Source organism: Homalodisca vitripennis, chromosome X (genome assembly GCF_021130785.1).
Source record: "Homalodisca vitripennis isolate AUS2020 chromosome X, UT_GWSS_2.1, whole genome shotgun sequence".
NCBI classification, from domain to species: domain Eukaryota; kingdom Metazoa; phylum Arthropoda; class Insecta; order Hemiptera; family Cicadellidae; genus Homalodisca; species Homalodisca vitripennis.
This window is the reverse complement of record NC_060215.1, coordinates 64,702,372-64,725,016: the sequence shown is the minus strand read 5'-3', so window position 1 is coordinate 64,725,016 and position 22,645 is coordinate 64,702,372. Positions and strand designations below refer to the sequence as shown.

At 31.2% G+C, this 22,645-nt stretch overlaps 1 protein-coding gene across 4 annotated transcripts in view; it reads right to left on the bottom strand.

Moving 5' to 3' along the window:
• Positions 1–22,645, bottom strand: part of LOC124369090 (SH2B adapter protein 2) — a 74,572-nt gene that overhangs the window by 4,086 nt on the left and 47,841 nt on the right. For 2 of the 4 annotated variants that reach the window (XR_006923037.1, XR_006923038.1), the window contains exons 6-7: positions 22,099–22,344; positions 13,511–13,592 (exon numbers count right to left, since the gene is read on the bottom strand). Coding sequence is in view for 2 of the 4 variants with exons in the window: in XM_046826816.1 (XP_046682772.1) it covers positions 22,099–22,344 (246 nt within the window). In the remaining 2 variants the exon portion in view is untranslated. The remainder of the gene's footprint in view (positions 1–13,510; positions 13,593–22,098; positions 22,345–22,645) is intronic. The other 2 variants (XM_046826816.1, XM_046826817.1) reach the window with 1 other exon arrangement.

Here is a 22,645-nt window from a genome sequence, read left to right as displayed (position 1 = left end):
TACTGATGCTTGAATCATTGCCATTTCATTCCTATATTATGTTGTTGTAATGGGATTAAGCAATAATCAACTTCTCTAGTTTTATCTGCGAACAAACTACCATAACCTTGGTTACGTGTATCTAATAATTGCACATCCAAGCCATCTTTTTTTAAAGGCTACCATTTCTGGCTAAGCTTTCCAATTGAGGTCAGGTTTGTGGTATTGTACTGTACTAATAAAGACCTTTAATGTGATGTTCATACCAACCTATGCTTACATTTAAAATTACATTTAAAAATGTCTTTCTTATGGGCAGAGTCTCTAAGGAAGTTGCGGATAACTGGATTTGTTTTAAGTAAAATTTTTTCCCCAGAAAGTTTGTACTAAGTTAAGTAGCTCTATCTTAAACTGTTTAAAAAATATTTAACCGTCCCAGGACTTTTTGGGCTACTTGTATTTTTTTAAAGCCTAGATTTGCGTAAAAAATCTCAATAAAATAATTTTTTTTAAATTTGTTCTGTATTTTTCTAATCTGTCCTACAAATTACAGAGGGGAAGAAAATGAACAAAACAAAAGTAAAAGGGATGATCGTTGTATCTTTTTTAGATGCTGAGCTGTGATACCAACCAAACCGTACGCTTTATCAGCTAACAACTTATTTTTTTAAATGTCCAGGTCCGTATGTCATACGTTTACTTTCCTTTCTCATTAACCCCCCCCCCCCCTTTACTTTACAGGACCCAGTTCATAACCAAACTCATTTGTGGTTTCCATTTTACGATTCTTTCAGTATTATTCAGTACTTTTATTACTCCAACCATCTACTCCCTCCACGTGAGACAGCTTTGAATCCACAACAGTGAACTTCCCTCACATTACAGGAATTTGATCCCCTGAATTATTGAACTGTGATCCAAAGAGTCTTTTGAGGTTCTTGCCAGTATCCAAAGGTATTTATTTAACTTTCAATGGAATAAAATTAACGTTTTTAAATCGTTATGTCCTTAGGTACACATATGAGTGGATTCATTATCCTCAGACACCAATATCACCACCAGATGAAAAACCACAAGCCTGCCATAGTTAAATTCGTTTTAAGGGTATAAGTCATGATTTCTGTGATTCGAATGTTATATAGGTACTTAATTATTTATTAAAAGTTAATTTTTAATTGTACAGATGTAAAATTTTAAAAAGAATACTTTAGTAATCTTCCTGTTTAAGAGAACAAAAGTTAAAGACTTTTAGATATAAAAACATTATTTACACAGCTGTGTTTCTAATGTTGTCATTGCCCTTTAAAAAAAACTTGTTCAATTACAAATTTAACATCGTTGCTACAAGCCCATACATAACACAACAATAATATGAACCAACAGCACTCATCTATTTTATCAATAATATAGCCAGCCATCCAAGCAACCAGTATTCACAAGTGTCATTATCCCGATAGACATCATCAAGTGTTCAGCTACATCATCAAGCATATACTACTTGCAGCACCCTGAATGATCAACAACAATGCTAAAAACCTTTTGCCTGTTCATACAAAAAAATATGGAAAATAATCAGTAATTCTAACTATTTAAACCTGAAAATCAACTTCTTTTCTGAACCTCTGTTCTAATTCAATATTCATTTTTAAGTCATTCACATTTAGCTCACACTCTACGTGCACGGTTATTGGTACACTAAAAGTGTTTAGTGTTTATTAATGCATTACGGCTTGTTTACACCTGAAGAAAAGGGTAGATTTCAATCCTCAAACATAATTGTTACTTTTTTGTAACATATAACATTAAGCAAATGTCCAAAATCTTAATATCCTTTCATATCATCCATCGTCAATAACAAACATTAAACAAAGAACAGCAGATTAGTTTGAAGATTGGCATGAGCCTGCTGCAGCCTCTGCTCTGGTTTACCAAGGATAAGCAAGACTTCATTTTAATATCTGTATTCAGAACTGTTAGGACCATATGCTTTATAATAAGTAGCTCAGTTTTGTAATCATTGAAATAAACAACGAATAGTAAATAAATTGTTTACTGCCTATGATTGACTGTTTCTGTTTTTATGGACCTTTGTTGGTTTCTCCAGTGCAAGAATTACCACCAGCTTATTCTGGAATTCATTACAACAATTATTTATTGAAATTTCCAAATCACAGTTTTTCAACACAATAGAAACAAAAATCAGGTAACAATAGACAACTTTCTTAAGTATGTATTAAAAATTCTTTTCTTTACTTTGGTTCTAAACTTTGTAACTCTCCACCTTAAACTATAAAAAACAGCTTTCACTACAGTAATAATTAGGACAAAAGTCACACTTCAAAAAATTCATTACAAACACATTTTAAATTGCATGAAGCCCTCAAGAAACAGTGTATTGGCTTTATGAAACTTTCATCTTGTTAAACATATGATTAAAGGACACAAGAAGCTATGCTTTATTATGTATAAAAATAAAGAAATTTTAAGTTTTGATCATATGTGGCAGAAGTATCTACATTAGTTTTCTTGGCACAAGACTTATTTGACTTTTTTCATTATATAGGAAAAAACTGGATATAAAATGCTTTTTTATTAGAAGGTTTTTCCATCTAATCAATCTGTTTTTACAAAATAGATATTGACACACATGTTTTAGAAAACATTTTGTGAGAATCTAAGAACTTTTAAAAATAGAGGATCATGTTACCTTTCCTACTTTTGGACGTTGTCTACACTGATTTTTAATTACCTCTGCCATCCTTACATACATGTACATCTTCATTTTAATTAGCTAGTTCAAATACTGTAACTCCACATCCACTGTCATCTGTCATGTTGTTTGGCATGATTTTTTGAATCTCCACCCCCCAATTAAGTTGGAAAATGAAATATTTTTGGTGTTTTTTTCTTAGAAAATAGATGATTTAGAAAAAATTCTGTTAAAATCGGGCAACATTAAAACTGGGGGGGTTATGTTATCCTCCAAAGGGAATCAGGGGGTAAACTGTATGTATTTACTACTGGACAAAGGAACACACCTGCAAAATGTTTAAAAAATGGATCATGGGAATTAGGCTAACTCTCATATTCTGTAGGTTACCAAAAAAAAACTCATCATAGCTAAGAAAAAGTAAATATGTCTAACAAATATCTAAAAAATTATGACATAACTAGACTATAGAATTAGCAACTAGTGGTTATTCACTTGAAGTATAAGTTCTGGAGAAATATAAGATACAACTAGAGGAATAGTTATTACATTTCATTCATATCAAACCTAGTTAGTAGTTATTGTACGAACACAAATATCAGATATTCACTATATTTGTATTTGTTTCTTTACAAAATAACTACTTTAATAAACATTTACAACTGCAAAAATATCTAGCACTGTTAAAAACATAAGCATTTATTTAGTAATAATATTACAAAGCGATTAAGTATTATTTAACACTAAACTATATCTACAGTTAATGTTAAAAATTAGCACTAAAGAAGTTGTCTGTCATCGAAACATGTCCAAAATGCAGTTTAATCATTCAGGGGAGATGCAAAGATTTTGCAATCAAGTGAAATGGTACAGTCTGCCGAGGACTAACTCCTAACTGAGAACTTGAGGAAATGGAGTTGGCAAGGGGCAGTGGATACAGTGTAGGGTGGTGATACTAGATGTAACAGTTTACGTCTGTAGGCAACTATCACCAGCTTACACTTTCTGACAGAGATGTCCTAATACAAAACAGGGAGAGAAGAATGAACCGTTATTATACTCAAAAGAGTTAAAATTATAGTATGAATAGTTGTTTTCTTAGTTCTTATGCTTACACTGTCAGTGGCATAACTAACATCTAAGTTTTCCTGTTTATACCATGTTGAAAGCTCAGATAGTAAATACTTGAAATATTTCGACCTCACTGTGGAGAGTTATCATCAATCAACAGATGTTTAACTGAAAATGCAAATAATACACTTTTACCTGTACAAAGGGGATGGAACTGTATCGTGATTTGCTGAAGCTTAACCAACCAGCTAATAAGAGTAATGTTAGATACTAGAAATAATCAAAAGGGAAAATATCTACAAACAAAGAAGATAATGTAAAATTGTCAAAAATCTGACAACCTGTAATAGAGAAGTCTTAATCACTATTCGTTGTATTGGCTGTTGGTTAGTATTGGTACAGTTTTTAACTTGATTTTGGACTTTTACCATCGTCATATGTTACAAAAGGTATAACACAACATTTCGGTGTTTGGAGGTAAGTACTAATACCTCCCCCACCAGAGAAAAGGATAGATTCCAATCCTCGAAACGTTATGTTATACCTTTTGTAACATATGACGATGGCAAAAGTCCAAAATCCTGTTATTCTGTCAAACCCTCTATTATTAATAACAAACTTTAAACAAAGAATTGTTGATTTTATTTATCACAATTAACTTTATTATAGAATTGTTTTATTTTTCTAAGTGTCAGTTACTGAATATTTATATCATATTCTGGATCTTGCATTGGGGAATTTGTTTATCCTTTTACTGCCAACATTCGGATTTCCAGACTTTGACTATCTATGCATAAACTGCAAACTTCTACTTTTTTAGATGTTTGTAAAAATAATTATAAACTAAACTAAAAGTCACTACATATTTTGCTTAATTTTTCCATTACATGATCATTAAGTACAGTAATGTAGTCATGCATGTACTATAATAAACAAAACAGTTAGGTGCTTGCCGTGTCCAGGAACTCCTCCAAACTGTAGAATGGTTTCTTGACGAGGAAATCTTGAAGGGATTTCTCCAGTACATTTCCTGTTAGCGTTTGTAGGTCTTCTGGCAGTTAATTTCTGAGTTAGTTTTTTCTTCCCATACAGGATGGTTTTTTTCAGAGGGCAGTCAGGTGGCGGGGTAGAACATATCTGGAGGTCTATCGAGTGTTTTAATCGTGAATATTGTTATAAGTATAAAAATTTGAGTCTGTCAACATGCAGAACTGCTTTGTATATGTAAAGTGCTGAGACAGTTAGTATGCTCAATTTGTTATAAGCTTCTCTGCAGCTTTGTTAAGGCTTGAGATTGGCAAGGGATCTATTTGCATTTTTTTTTGTATTGTAAGCACACTTTTCAAGTTTCCACTAGAGCTGCCCCAGATGATTAGACCATATCTAATGTGGGATTGTACTAGGGCATAAAGCAGTTTTTGCAGATGCTTGAGTACCCACTGAGTTTAGACGCCTCATAAAATTTATAAAACTGTAAATATTTTGTTAGAAATTGTATTCACGCAATCACTTCATGATAGTGTATTATCAATAGTTAAGCCCAGAAATTGTGTTTGTGATAACTGATATGTCTGGAACGTTTTTGGTATTTAAATTTTTCCTTATGAAATACACTTGCATTTATTTTTATTATTTATTGCCAGGTCATTTAATGTGCTCTACTTGATTGCTCATTAGAGAGAAGTCAATGAGTTAAGGGATAGTTCTCCTGCTCTGTCATTTTGTATGAAAAGAGTAGTTTCATCTGCATAAATTGTGCAGTAAGTACTGGGACTGTCAATGAAAGAAGAGAAGTCACTAGTTGGAAGGATAAAAAGAACTAGGCCAGGTACCAAGAATATTAAAAGGAGCATCCAACATAGAATAAAACATTTTATATATAGACAGTTTCTTTTATAGAAAAAAATCCACATACGTGTGAAAATTCAAATTGGAAGTTCACACTAAGTGTTAAACTCTTAATTCCTGCTAAATGTTAGGAATCCTGACTAGTACAAAATACACACACACACACACACACTCTCTCTGGGTTGTTGTTGTTGTGTGTGTGTCTCTTGGCGTTGTGCGTGTGTGTGTGTGTGTGTTTTAATACACTTTGTTAGTGATCTGTAATTTAAAATTTTTAGTTTATAATTGCCCAAGAGTGAATTGTCTTTGATAATATTTCATAAAAACACCCAAAAAAGTGTTATCTATAGAGTTATCTCCATGATTTTTTTTATAAGTTCTAAAATATATTCGGCAAAGTGAATAAAAAGTTGCTAATGCTTAACTTTTTTAAGTTAAGGTTAAGGTTAACTAGGTTTGATGTGAATCAAGAATCAAGAAATTTATTTGCAATAAACATTTACAATCTTGGGTCCCAACAAATTACAGATAATTTATCGTTGGGTTCCCATCTTTATTATATACAACATCCTAATATAAATGTGTTCTAATAACAAAAAGAAAAACGTTGAAGCGCGCTTTTGGCGTCTGTGCTTTCAGCCATTACCAATGGAATGCACAACCAGACTACAGATAAAGTAATAGCAGAAACATAGTGCCTGAATTAAACCATTGTATAATATACATGATCAACATATTCTATATTCACGACCATCTACAACTAATTCCATTGAAATGTATTACAATATGTCAACAATAGTTCAATATAATATATCAATAAATTTACCTGCAACACACACACACAAACACACACACTTTATTCTGTAAGAATATAAATCCAACCTCAATGTATAAGATAGAACGCTATTCACAGGTACAATTATATGAAAGGTTATACAATATAATCTATTTTCCTAAGCCTAAACGTTCCCTAGTCTATTCATCACTTTCCATTTCAAGTAGCCAATCAAGTATTGGCTTAGCAATGTAAAATTTTTTAAATTTTAGCAGTTCTATAGGGATTTGATTAAATATTTTTGGAATAATGTAACTCAGCGAATTTTTCCCGTATGTATTACAAACTCTCGGCAGTTTATATTTATCTAATTTTCTAAATGTATTGCACATTTTTGTGTTTTCTGTTTTAAACAAATCAGATAAGTAGTATTTTTGAATGATTTTTAATTTTAAAAGTTATTTGGAATTTAAGGTATTGTATCTGTATAGTAAAAGGCTATCAGGAATTTGGAAATTGCGCTGCAATTGTGGCACGCCCACCATTTGATATAGTGTTCTTCTTTGCAAGATATCCACCCGGTTTATGATCGACTTAGTGGCTGTACCCCATACCTCGCATACCGCATCAAGGATTCAAACATTGAATAAAAAGGTAGTAGTGACTACCCCTAGTTGTAGCTGATATTTCTCCGGACGGGCTACATACTACTACCTTTGAAGTTAATAAAAAGTGGTTTCTAGTTCTTCATTCTAGTTTTATTTTATAATGTTTAAGCCTTTGGTTGAGCACACTTATTTTTCTTGGTACATATTAGTTTGTACCAGATTGTCTGTTTTATATTCATCAGAGAAAATTTTTACTGTATTTAAAAGTGTGTCAATAAGAGTAATCTACTGTTACGATGTTAAAAATTTGCACCTGATTGTCTGCAATTAAATTGTAAACCAAAACATAGAGCCTTTTAGAGGCCAAGAAAGATAAGTTAGGTCTTTCAACTTTATATAAGGGAGCTTATAGTAAAAAAAAATTTGTTTAGTACATCAATGGTATATATAACAAAATTATTGTTTAATATAGTCCAGACTAAAATGTTTTTGAAAGATTCATGTAAAATTTCTTTATAACAATGTAAAGTATTAATTTTTTTCTTAATATTACTACAAGGAAAGGTGTTCTTAAATTTTAAGCCAGAATGAAATAATTTAAAACCAATATGTTAACTGGATGTGAATGACATATCTGTTCTGTTCTCCGTAGTTAATTATAAGTTCTGTAGTCTGTAGTTGTAGTTTGTAATTCTTTTTAGATTATTTTTATTTATAATTTTGCAACTATGATGAACAAAATTTTCATATTCAGTCTCTAAAATAGCCTTTTAGTACTCCACAATATAAAAATAATTTAATACAGTGTAGTATACTGAAAATGAAATTTCGTTCTCAAGCAAAGGGAATAATTAATCATTTGTAGTGGTAAATAAAAAATGTATTTTAGTCCTGATTTGTGCTATAGTTAGATCTGATATTTTATAAAAGCTAAACTAGTTATATCTTCACCTTAAGAAGATGTAACTTCCATGTAGATTTTAATCTAGTAGTAGTAACTATCCAGTGGATACTTTTATTCTAGACTGAAAAAGTTACTACTACCTAGAATTAGTTTTTGTTTATTCACCTTAGTTATTGCCAAGACTAGACATTAGATTCTAGTGAGTAGATTCTACTTTTTATTCACTTCGCCAATTGTGTATCAACTAATAAGTGTGATAGAAATATTGAGTTGGATCTTTGATATTCTTTTCAAAGGCAAAACTAAAAAAATTGTTTAACTCTTCACAAAGAAATAGAAAATTTATTTTTTATATTTCAAATTATAAAATAGAAAGTTTTAAGACAGCTTCCATTGCCAAGGTTAGAACAACAATAAAGCAAATTCTATCTGTATATGATCATTAATATTGGTTAAAATATATATTTATGTAAAACATTGCAAGATGTCAAAAAATTAAGCTGACTGTTTCAAGCCATGCCCTCTGGTGAAAGGTTTCTTCAGTATTGGAAATTATAATGTTCTAGTATGAAGTTATTGCATTAAGGAAATAGTGTTATATTAAGTTGATAATTTTTTTTATAATCCACTGCAATAGTTGAAGTCTCTTGAGTTAACCTTCAGACAATCACAATAAGTTCCACACCTTCAACTCACTCGTAACGGGGGGAAATGTATTATTGGCAGTTTCAGTTTAACACCTGTTGACTGAAAATGGTTCTATGTAGCAAAGCCGAAATATCTAAAAAAATTTAATTGTGTGAACAAATATTTTGATATTGTGTAAAACTGGAAAAACTGATTTAATAATGGTTAAATGTTAGTTAATAGCTCTTGTATTTCATCATAATCAGATCAGGCCTGAAGTGACTGTTATCTAACACTCATTGGTATAAATTAATGTTTTAGTAAAAAAAAAAGAACAAATGAAAAATGAAGCAACATTTGGCTTTATGTTATAAGGAATTTTAATCTTGTATAAACATTGACCAATAATTGATTTTACTATATAAATTTGTATTACATACTACACAAACTAATCATAAATATTACACAATGGTATTTAACCTTACTGTATCAAGTAAACTCTGATAGTAAAAAACAAATAATTTAGGTTCTATTTCAATTCAGTTCATCAAAATGTCCTTCAGAATGAAATTTTAAGTCAAAGCAAAATGTTTTGAACTCACCACAGAACTGATCATTGGATACCTACAAGAAATGAAGCAGGTAGCTGAGGGGCTCTTTATCACAATATTATGACAGGTTACAAACAAATACATGAGTGAACAGTAGGACAGGGAAGGCAGCTCAATCTACGCAATGCCACATAGAACTACATCAGCTATGGTCTATCTCCTCACAGTATTTCTCTCACACAATCTTCTTATGAAAATATGTCAATCCATTTTTTAAATCAAAGATAGCACTACCATTATGTCCCTCCTTTCAGAGAGACTCTTGTAAAGTCAAAGATAGAACTCAGGTGTCCTCAGTTCAGCATACAGGGTAAAGGAACTACAGAATACAGAAGATCTACACTCCTGCCATTAATACAGCATTCCTAGTTATGAGATCTATTAATTACTTTTACTAACTTGCCTTTACACCTAGAAACATACTGAAACTCAGTAATTCACAATGATGACACAACCTTACTCCTGTCTGAAATATGCTAGTTATAACAAGACCATAAAATGATCATGTATTTCATATATATTTATGAGACCCAACAATATCTCAATAAAAATGACTAAGATGTTGCCACTTCAAAAACCAAAAACAGGGCTTCTCAAGGATAAAAGATAAATGCCCAGTATCATAGTGCAAGAGCAGAAAATGAGAAGAATCATAAATTTATTGGCATATTATTAACAATTAATGTCTTGTTATAAAATACATTAATTTTATTCTCCAAAAAGCTTAGTTTGTCTTGTGTGTAATAAAAAGAAGCATATCAGCAATGATAATACAACACACATCACCTATCATGCATTATTTAAAACCATATCCGATAAGACCTTGTGATCTCAGAGAGCTTATAACGAGACAAATTAAATTGTACTGTATATTGCTGCTACATAAAAATCTATGAAAATACTGGAAGTTCTTTATTCCAGGGAATACTATTTGAAATGTTTTCTCTGATAAAATTATAAATATCATTTATCATTACATCAGAGAAGCAATCTTGTTTGTAAATAAGGAGTTACCACAGCAAGACCAAGAGGACAAGATACCCACCACTGCAATGTGAAGCATGCATCTAGATTTCTCTTACCACAGTTTGTGAAGTGAACATGAGGCATATTCATAAAGTAAGGGGTTTGTTTATAAAATAAACATCTGTTAATCTGGTGTGGTCAGGACTTGAGGTGTGAATCCTCCTTCCATCACAAACCTTTACTGAGCATATTAACTGTGAAATGTATCTAGAATTACTAGACTCAATTTAATTTATACAAAAGTGCAACTGGTTACACTGGTTAATCTGGCTGACAGGCCGACTGCCATGGTCAGTCACGTGACTCGAGTCTAATCAATATCACCCGAAGTCGACCAAATAAGACGCCTAGCCTCTTCGTACGCCCACCTAAACGCTGTGTCCACCTTGAACGGAAAAAAAACATTGTTGCGTATTTAAATTATTAATTTTTTGCACTGTTTAAGAAAATTTTACTTTTTCCAAAAGAAGTGCCGGATCACCAAGTGTGTCAAAACTATAGAATATCAGATTAATGGAATTTTACTGTATTTAAATATTATTTAGTAATAGTTTTACTCCTGCAACTCCATCTACTGATTCATTGCGATGCTATAGCAACATTTGTTTTTGTTTTAGAAGTCATTTATTTGTCCATGCATGCATACAACAATGTCCACGACAATCGTTTATCCCACCAGCTGTGAAGTACATTTTGTGATACGATTCTTGTGTGCAAAAAGGATCGTTGGTTGCTGAAAAAACATTAGGAGTTAGGCCTAGTTTATGGACCTACAGTTTCATAAGTGAACGAAAGTTAGACAATGGTGCCATGATTTTTAAAATGGACTAACAAATGTCCATGACGAACAGTGGAGTGGCAGATCCAGTATACTGACCAATGAAATCAATTCAAAAACTTGAAGTGGACCAGAAAACTGCGATTCTGATCGTCAATTGACGATTAATGACCTGAACGGCTGAACAATTTATTCAACTCAGATGCACTACTGTCTACAATATTGTCACGGAAAACCTCAGATACCACAAATTGTGTGCTAGATGGGTACCGAAAATGCTGACCGGCCCACTACAAAGAGCAAAGAATTGTACAATAGACAAGAGTTTATGGGCCATTACCAACAAGATGGAGAGAATTTGTTTTCTTGCATTGTTACCGAAGATGAGACATGGATATCCTACATCAATCCAGAAACAAACAGCAATCGATGCAGTGGCAACACTTATCTTCACCTAAAAAGAAAAGTTCAACCAAACTGAAAATTGATAGCTACTGCTTTTTGGGACATAAAGGATTATTTTTTCCTATGACCAAACAGCCCTTATTTTATGAATATGCCTTGTACATTGGTAGATTAAGTAAATAACCATATTCCTAAACATGTGTGAGAGATTCATGAAAGGATGATCGGGTAATTAACTACGTGGTTTATCAATAAACTATTTTACAAGGTGTTTTTTATTAAGTGAGTACCTTTTTGATATAACAAAAAAACTCATTGAAACTTGTTGTCATGAAAGCCCATACTTTTAACTACCTTTCTACATAAGCACCACCAATATTAAGACATGTATACCGAACAACAAACTTTTGTAAACCATTGTCTTAGAAATTTGTACCTCATTTAACAGCCTTTGAAACACAATTGTTTTAATGCTATTGTGGTCATTGTGACACTGACCTCCAGGATGGGTTCAACAATATGACATTTTAACATGTGATATTTTTATTCATAGTGTAAAATTAAAAAATAATAGGGTGAAAAGTTAAGTAAAAGGGTGACTTTTTTTATTTCAGTGCACTTTTACGTTTATACCTTCCCTAGCTTAACAGTACTTTTATTATTTGAACATTGCTATGAAACCAACCTTGATGGATAAAATGTATCATGTAGCAATATAGCTTGGGAAAGATTTCATCTGTAGATTTTTACAAGAAACTTAATTTCTACAAGAAAGGGTTCTATGATGGTGCATGGCTAACCATGGAGTTTGGCTGAGCTTAATTGAAACCTATCTCTCCGTAGGTTTGCACAAGTTCTCTTTTGTCTTCCGGGGGATGTAAACATTCTTTTCTTTATTATAGTCTGTCTGTCTTTTTATCCGCAGGACCTCTCAAGAATCAAAATTATCTATAGGTTTTAAATTTTGTATGTACCCTCAATGAAGCTTGTTAAGCAACATGTGGTGTGGCGTAATGTTACCTTGTTATTTATAGAGAAATTAGTATTGAATTCAAAATTGAAAATTGAGATCAATTTTTGGTATCGAAATAACAATAACATTTTATTAGTATTGGCCCATCCCTAATAAAATGGTGATAAAATTTTTTTTATCATGCTATTTTTCTATTTCTTAGTAACGAATAACACAGGAATCAGAATTGAGAATTGAAACCGCCATTTTGGTATTAGGATTTAATTTTTTTTAATCAGCCCAAAACTGGATTCTACCAAAACTACTGAGAAATTTGTGTGTTTTTTTTTAAATATTCTAAAACATAGAAAAAATGTTTTATATAAATCATGAAACTCACCACTTGTTTGAACTATAATTGCAATATCATCTTACCTTGTGAATTTTGTGTATCCTATAAAATGTTGTATACAAAAGATGATGCATTTAGTGGAAGACAGGGCTTTATAACTGTGTTACCAATAAAGTTATGTTTCATTTCATATATACAACAAAGCAAAGCAACAGAGATTCTACAGAAAATTTTAAACTATACCTCCATTAATTCTATTTAGAATGTAATTAAGTCAGCATTAATAACAGTGTACACATTTTGAAAATGATAATTCTCCAACACCTTCTTTATCAGCAAATACATGCTACCAAGATAAATTATGTAAACTAAAAAATATTAACTTAAAAAAATGTAAGACTAGTGAATCATGTAAAACAGTGCCAGCCGTGTTTTTACAGATATTGTTCTTTTCAAAGTAGAAATTTAAGGTCCTTGGATAAAAGGGAAAAAATTTCTTTAAATCCATTTTTTAAGTCTTAACCAAGTTAAAAAAAAAATATGTGCTATAGTTTCTCTGTCTTATGTATTATTTACAAATATAATACCAAATCCAACAAAAAGTGTACATGTGTTTTGTATATGTTGTTTGAATATTATTTATAAAAACAAAACTACTCATATTTGCACATTACAGAATAAGTAATCTTCCAGCCAGAAAATATAAATCCTAAACTAAGTGGTATCAAGCAAGCCCATATAGAACCTAGTGAAACCCAACTACTAAGAGATTAGTGAGCTTATGCTAATAATGCAATGCCAATGTTAATATCATGCAGTTGCGAGCTAATGAGCTAATCACTACTCAGGTCTCTGAGTACTCACTGACTCTCTGCAGTTGGCCGTGACTGTTCTGCCTTGCTTTATACATTATACAGTAGCAATTCTAAATGTATCTCATTCAGACCTACACAAACAATGCAACAACTAAACACATTCTGTTCTTACTAATATAACATTAACCAAAATAAATATTAGTTAAACCAAAATAATGTAAAATAACAGTGAATACTGTTTACTCAGTTTAGTTCCCAATATCCTAATTAATCTTTTAACAGAAGTTTATAATAATTTATGAATTTTATCTTTAAACTATGTTTTAATTATATTGTTTAATCGTCTACTTTTCAGATCAGGATCATCTATGTTTCATTAGCTTATTTATAATAAACCACACTATTAAATCATGTATTTTAAAATATAAATAAATGTATCTATTCATTACCAGTGCTTATACATTTTTTGTTACCACTGGTTACATAGTCGTATTTGATATTAAACTGTACACTTGTTTCACCGTATTTCCACTAACTACTAACTATCATTGGGATGTTCCTTACTAAGTTCTAATGGAATATCAACCAAATTATTTCATTGTCATGAGTATGGCTAACCTGATTTTTGTTGATTTTTATTATCTGCTTCATTTGTCATCAGCTGGCAGCTCAGCTGTTCACTATATTGTCTGACAAGATGGATAATGAAAACTTGCATGATTCTCAAGTCGATAAGGTTTTGAAGAATGATTGTGAATATAATTCAAACGATAGTATGGATTGTAAATATTGCAAAGTGCCGCTACACCCTTATTTGTTGTTGTACAAAATAGTTTCAAGGTTTTTATATACTTTGGTAAACAACTAAAGAAAGTACAGTAAACCATGTAAATACTTCTATGTGTACATATAAATATATATATATATATATATATATATACACATACACATATATTAGACAGATATATATATGTATATATATATATATATATATATATATACACATACACATATATTAAAGACAGAGCCTTCTCTCACTCACTCATCAATAATTCTACAACTTGCTGATATAACAGAAAGCTGAAGTTTGGCAGATGCATGCCTTATGACTTAAGACTAAACGTGCCAGGATTAAGTTCCAAACTGAGCCACGAGGGAGCGGCACCAAAATGAAGCAAATTTACTTTTCTGTTTTTTCCCTTAATTATCGTTTATTTTTAATTTTGAAAACTTATTTGTAAACTAGGTGATCATAGAATTTGATGTATAGAAGCAGAACAGCTATTTTATTTATAATAACAAAATTGCAGTATAGAACTTCTATTATAATTTGAAATTGAAAACTGTTAAATGAACTTATACGCCAATACTATTCTCGCTGCAGTAGACAATATTAGTTTGGCTACCAGTGTCTGATATTACGAGTGTCTTCATCCCCCCTCTCTGATCTCCTCGTTAAAGAATGTGTGGAGCAACATATTGTTATTAATAAAAAAATTACCTAATAAAAAACAGAAAACAAATAAAATTGAGTATTTTTATTTTTTGTTTGTAATAATGGTATATATATTCAAATAACAGGTTGAAGGTTTTGTTTAAATTAAACATTTTTTGTCTCATATTACTTGACGTTTGATACAAACAGCTTAGTGAATTCTAATCTGTCACAATACTTAGTAATATTTTTTTTAGTATTTTAATATTTTAACTTGACACAGTAAGAAAAGTAGGAGAAATACAGACCACTTGCTACCTCAGCTCGATGTGTAATGAGCATAGGAATCTTTTTACCCCAAGATGATGACTCTAGCTCCTCCCACTGCCGAGCTAATCTCAAACATCTGTTACTTTCTGGATAACTGATGTATGCTTAGAGGAGTAATGACAATTTCTACTTCATGAAGTTTCACAGAGTTTATAAATGAGTAAATCTACAAAAGATATCTTAATGTTTAAAATAATAAAACTTTTATTTACTATTCAATAAACGTAGACATAACATCATTCTACTTACCACTTCAGGTGGCAATTTCCCTGACTCAAGTTAATAACACATTGTTCTATATGGGCAAGCTGTTTACCTGCTGTTTAGGCTAGCTTTTTAGTGTTCCAACCTCAAAATTATTGAAACCTAAATATACTTCATGATAAGAAATACTACTTACAATATTGTTCTGACAGAGATGCAGTTTCAACAAAACTGTCACATACAACATTGTAAAGCATATCCCTTTTAAAGTTTTTTTTTTCGCAATTTGTGGAAATATTAGATGTATTATCTAAGATGGAACCTTCTACATAGTTTTGAGTGAGTAACAGGCTCTTTCTGCTTAAACATCTAGATAATTTGTGATTGATCCGAATTTACTCTTTTCCGCATTACTGTTCTCGTTTTATGTAGACTTTTAAAATTATTAATTCCTTTACATACAGTTATGTTTAAGATATTTCACTGTATTGCTATACACTAAACAGTGGAAATCAAATAAAATAGTTCCTGCTGACAACTCTCTTTATCATTTTATATGATTAATAACAAACAAGTATTCAGCTATTCTTTTGGTTGTTTTAAATTTCAATCATCTGTACACTATAAATATTGCTTTAAGAAGTTTGGATTTAACAAACAGAGTCTTAGACAAATTTAAAGGCTTGAGACCCTAAACTAGCAACATCTATCAATGCATTTCAAGACTGCACCAAAATGTAATTTAAATACCTGAGATTGCTCGTATCTGTATTGTTCAGGTAAGTATAAAGTGTGAAAAGAATTAAATTATTATGAAAAGTCATATAGAAACCCTTTCTCAAGTTAGGAAATGGTATAAGCCAATCCATGTACATACAATTAGTTTCATAAATGTGCCAGTTGTACCCAGGATAACTTTGGTTGTTAACTGTAAAATTTTCCTATGGCAATTTCTCTCTTTACACACTTGACGAAACTTTGCCTTCAAAAATGGCCAAAACTCTAAGAATTGTAACAATAAAAAGATTATTAAGACACTAAGTTTTTGTATAGACTTTTAGTTATGTATGTTCCTTTACATACTACCAATGTGTCTTTTAAATAATTATAATGTTACTGCTTAGAAGGGGTAGGAAATGGCCGCAATTTTTGTATCAAAAGGTGTCTCCAAGATGGGAAACTGTGTCACCTTTACGGGTGTTGGTGGTAAATGATCTATGGACAAAGCAAAATAACAAAGCCGTAACTTACAATGTTATGCTGTTGGTCTGGTGCTTATAACTAGAAGAAGACATACAGATATTTTAAAGAATTTTATTCTTAAAGGCCTAAACTTAAAAAGCAATTGGTGCCTTAAGATTAAACAAATAAAAGAAATATAGTATTTTATCAGGAAAGGAATTTCAATCATAATCAACCAATTTTAGAAGTTACTTAAATAAACTATACAAATGGGTGATTCTAGACAGTAAATTAACTTTTGAATGAGTATGTAGAAAATATAATACCAAATTTAAAAAAGCTTGGGACGGCTTTTGCTGTCTATTTTGTTGCATTAGCAACCAAAAAGGCATTTACCACCATTCAACTTCTTTTGGGCTTTGAACCCAGGCTCATTTATTAGATTTAATGAAACCAATGGTTGCATATGCAGTCCATCTATATAATTACTATAAGAGCCTTGTATTTATTGTATAAAGGTTTAATAACATTGTACAGAAGAACTTCCAGGTTCTAATTTTAGGGTTCTAACCCAAAAAAGAAAAAGTAAGTGGTCTATAACTTGAATCTGTATCAGAAACATGCTGTCTTCAAAAATAACAATGGGAAAGTTTTCTTACAAAACCCACGACATAAACATATTCAACGTTGAAATAACTGCACAATGAGAATTCTTTCAAACATACAACCTTTTGAGTCATTTAGTTGGTTTAAAATTACTACAAAGACATTATCAATACTCTTGCTCTGGAACACCCATTTCAGTAAAGGCGAACACTAACATGGACAAAGTTTGTAAATTATTTGGAGAAAATGCTATAAGAGGTTATGTGAAAATTTAATTTATAAACTGTAAACAAGCCCTATATTAACAATCTGATATTCCTTGTATTGGCATGGAGAAATGGTCTAATTTGTGGAATAAATTCAAGGATCCTTCACCAGAACAATACTCAGACTGACAATGTTCTTTGTTAAGATATTTTTGCCAAAGTACAACAACACACATATACATCAGCTTTCTTGGTCTGATTTATCTTGGTCTCTCTGTGACCTTCTTGTTAGAAAGCCAGTTTTGAAAGGTATAATATTTGTATGTTTAAGCAGTGAAAGCAAACCAAAGGACCTAAATTAAAGTGACCATGAAAAAATTTTGGTAATAATAGATTTATGCAAAAAGGCATTGGTCTGATTTGTGGAAAGATGGGAGATTCAATGACTGTGTAGTTTAAGTCATCAGACTTTGGATCTGAGTTAGAGATAGCACAGATTCAATCCTGTCTGTAACCATTATAAGTAACATCAACCTGCTACTGTATCAACCCTCCCTTTTATTCAGTTTGATTATATCCTTTCCCAGGCCAGTGGCTCATGCAGACAGGGAGAACCAAGCTAAAAGGAGACTGACCTTAGATTTGTTTATACATAATAAAAAGAATGGTATTTTACAGGGATAGAGTAAAAGTTGAAGATAGAAATTAATTAACATTGTCCACTCTCACTCTAACTTTGTAAGCCACACCTCATACAGCAAACCTACAGTATTTTCAGAAAAATATTTCTAAGCACTGTTATTTATACACATAATATGCTTGTTGTTAGAAACTTTAAATCACTGGAAAAACAACACACTGGACTGTGGTGAATATATCAAAACAAACCCTAAATATAACCGAACAAAATTTTAAAGAGCTTCTAAAACTTCTTTTAAGTTTTTAAATTTTGGTAAGTCAAAATTTTACTTCTAATTTAAAATCACATTTGTTTGTTTAAGTAAATAAAATTTCAGTATTATATACACACTATTTCTTTTATTTACACTTAGTTTTTTGAAAAAACACCCCATCATTGAGTTTTAAGTTTAATCATCAATTTTTCCATACAAAAAATACTTCACATCCCACAATAAACAAATGGAAATATTAAAAATACATTAACATTTACTGAAACATTATGGGCTACAGCTACTGTCATTATTACTATTGTTGTTAAGAACAGTAGTTTCATTACCATCAAAGTAATGTTCTTCAACAATCCTCCTCGTTGTGTTTTCAAGAATGATCACAATGATCCACAATAATACAAGGCAGTATTTACTATATATTGACAACAAAACACTGTCAATAATAATTCAATATAAACAAACTCAACAATAAATATAAGCCTCAAAACAGCACCTCAGTCTTTGTTGAACACATGACCGACGTTATTGTAGTTTTGAAGCTAGTTTAATCTTTGCACTATGCTTTTTAACATGTCAAATAACAAATAAAAATGAGTTGTTTCTTTTTGAACAAAATTATATATAACTAAAAGCAATATATCTTTTATTTAACACTTTATATTATATCACATTTAAAACTTCATAGTTTAAATGCTTCAGAGTTGTACTTAAAAACTAGTTGACTTGGTTGAATCAATTAAAAAATGTTAATGGGACAATTTAAAGCGAAGTAAGATATTAACTTATGGTTGCAAAACATAAGGCACTACAATTATACAGTATATACAAAACTTGTACATTATGTATTAATAAATAAACAACCTAACATTTAAAAAATTTTAAAACCTATAAAAATAATGTAATCAAATTCCAATATAATTCATTCTAAAATGCTTCATGTTATTAGTACCACAGGCACTTTTAATAATATCAAAAATAAAAAAATTAAACTGTTTTGGTGTAGTAAATATCACATTTGGAGTGTCGGTCTCCAAAAATGTTTCAACAAAAATCTAGTTATTTTGTTTAACATGCCCACATGCATTCACAGTAGATGCGAGGGTCACCAAGAGATGGCAGTAGTAGCCCACACTAGCCGCAAGCATGCGTGACAGCATTCTACAAGCTTACAGTGAGGACTAACATAAATTAAAAAACCATACTTCACAATTGCTTACATATTCAACATTATAATATCTCACATTTCCTCATGTTTCTCATCAAATGACATTTTTATGATATCTCCAAAGTGTTAAGTACAATAATTAAGTTTAATTGTGATATAAAAGATATACTTAACACACCAACATGTTACGATGAAAGAGATCTGTCAGTAAAAACGAGACAATCATGCTATAGCGGAACATAGTTGTTTTGACTGTCTATGACGTCACTTAATAGGCAGAGAACTAGTCATAACCTTATCCAACAACTATACAATGTTTTGTGTCAGCATCAATATTATGTTTTCTTTACCTACAGCCGACTCATGTTTGTTGTTGTTTTGACAATGGATACGAAAGAACATCTGTAATTGAACTAGTAGCTAGTAGATTAAGTAGCAGTGAAATATATAATTTTATATATGAAAATTGATTTTTTTAGTGATGACGGCAGAGATTTTAGTGGCAGTGATAATGATCTCAGTGACACATGTTTAGACTATGAACAAGAGTAATCTTCTAAAGTCACATAAGAAGATGAAAATGTGCATTTGGTGGGAAGAGATGGTGCTTGGCCCTAACACAGTACTAGCATGAATTTATAACAAATTAAATTAACCCTTAGCACGCCGTAGACGGAATAATCCGCGATGTTTTTTGGTCTTATAACGCCAAAGACGAAATAATCCGCCGATCAATAAAAATATATTTTATTACTGTTTTTGAAGTTTATAAGTTCAATACATAAGCCACAATACAAAGTAATGTACTGGCTTGACCTAATAATCCAGTTGCAGCTGTCAGCTGGCCGCAGTAGGTAAACAATAAATTGTTTTGTTGCTGGCAGCTGTTCTCCCACTCCCGTCTGTACACCGATGACGATACTATCCGCCATTACCGACTGTCAGTGGAGCACGCATTGTGCCTTGGGGAGTGTTCTTGCGTTGTCATTCCTTATAGAAACAGTTGTAAAAAGTTATTGTTACCATGTTTTAGGTGTTATAATAAAGTTTTTATTATTTCTTTTCTGTTGTGTAATTATGGCTGCAAGTCATGTCCCGAGACCCCATGGCTTCATCCCGATTTTTGTTTTGAAGTTTACCGTACAACTGCCTAAATCTATTATTATCAGAACTTATAAAACTAATCAAGATCAGCATATTACACTTTATTGTTTCTTATCCTTGTACATAGTTTTCATATTTTTCATCACATGCATTTGATTACTCTGTAACCTAAATTTGATTTTGATTGAAATATTCCATTATTATGAAAAAATGATATTATTATTATGAAAGTATTACATTATTGTAAAATTTTTTTTTTTTTTGTGTGACTATTAGTCATTAGGAATTAATAAAAAAATTAGCTTTAAGGAATTTTCATTTTTATTTTTTCACCTTAAATGAGCGTAATCTAAAAAATTACTAAATTTATATCGGCGTTCAAAGGGTTAACTATCACTACTTCTCACTATCACTAGTCAACAAAAAATATGTAAGAGCAATCAATGATGACTGATAGTAAGAAAAACTAAAGGAGCCTGAAGTGATAGAAACTGCAAACAAGCAGTTTAAAAGCTACTTTATGCTTAAGTACAGCTATTTGAGATCGAGCATGTGGATACAGGCCTCATAACTTCCTATAAATCGAGTAATGCTAAAGGCTAGGCCAAACATTGGGTTCAATACTTGAAAGTCCACTAACCAATGACTTTTATTCTACATTAAAAATAATGACACCAATATTATAATGTATGCTAATAATACATCAATCCTACCCTTATAACAGAAATAGTCATTCTTGGTCTACATTACAATACACAATTAGCTTCGAGAAAACACTCCCTTCCTCCGAAGAATCAGGCAGTAATAACCTAGGTATTTTCGCCTCAAAAAGTATTTCTAAGTAACTAAGGCTATAATAAAGAAATAAAATAGAATTCAGAATTGAGAATGGAAACAAGAATTTGGAAACTGAGATCACAATAGCAACTTCAGGAATAGGCATAACAAAAATAAGCATTTATTCCTACACAATCTCAATGTTTAAAGGCTATCATTTTAAGTTGAATTGGTGTTTTAATTTTTATTTGTAGAACTATCTATCAATGGCAATAAATATTTCAAATTAAACATAATTTTACACAGGTTACTAAAGATTTTCTCATTACTCTCATAATGGGCTACCCCTTACACATAGAAGAACATTAACTTCCACTATTAATAATCTACAAATTTCCATTTTGTTTCAATCAGTCATCTTTAAAAAAATTCTAAACCGTTCTGGAACTTGGACATCCAGTGATAATAATTCTAATTTATAATTAAAATAATACACTGAAAGGTAGAATTTTAGCTTTTTATTAATAAACTAATGATAAGCACATTGCTAACTACCAGATATTTGTAATGCCTGTGAGATTCTGAATTTTAATAGTTTACTCCATACATAAAATTACTAGTAATTTAATTGATTTTATGGATTGATTTATACTGCACTGACAAATGGATAGTAACTATAACATGTACTATAATTATCATGAAGTGAAGGACAATTACCTCTCTTGTGTCAGGGGGAGGAGGGGGTCTTCTATCGGGTGCAGGGGTGCCAGTTGGAGCCAGCCTAGGGAGTTGGACTGTGACTAGAGGTGCCACCACATACTCTGTCAACGTCACATCCTCTGTGCCCCCTGATTCCAGTGGGATTGGATGCTGGCGGAAGTGTTCCAACATATCGAAAATCGTTGAGAACCATAAATGTTGAACCCGACACTGGGCTTGGTCGTTCAATGTCATTCTTAAATGCTAAAACAGAGTTAATGATTATATTATACTTTTAATACAAACATTTTTGAAAAGCGTAAAAAAAGAGAAAAAAAATCAATACTAAGTATTTTACACAAAAATTTGCACGGTTCATATTAGGTGGAACAAGTAAAATGACAGCACCTGAGATATTAATTGTAATGATTTTAAAATATATGAGCTTGGATAACAGAAGGTCTCTTGTATGCACATCACTTTTGACATCTCAGCAAATGTAGCAATACTATGTGGTTTTCTTTTATGCATTTAAATGGTGCCCTCTTATGCAGTATAGCTAACA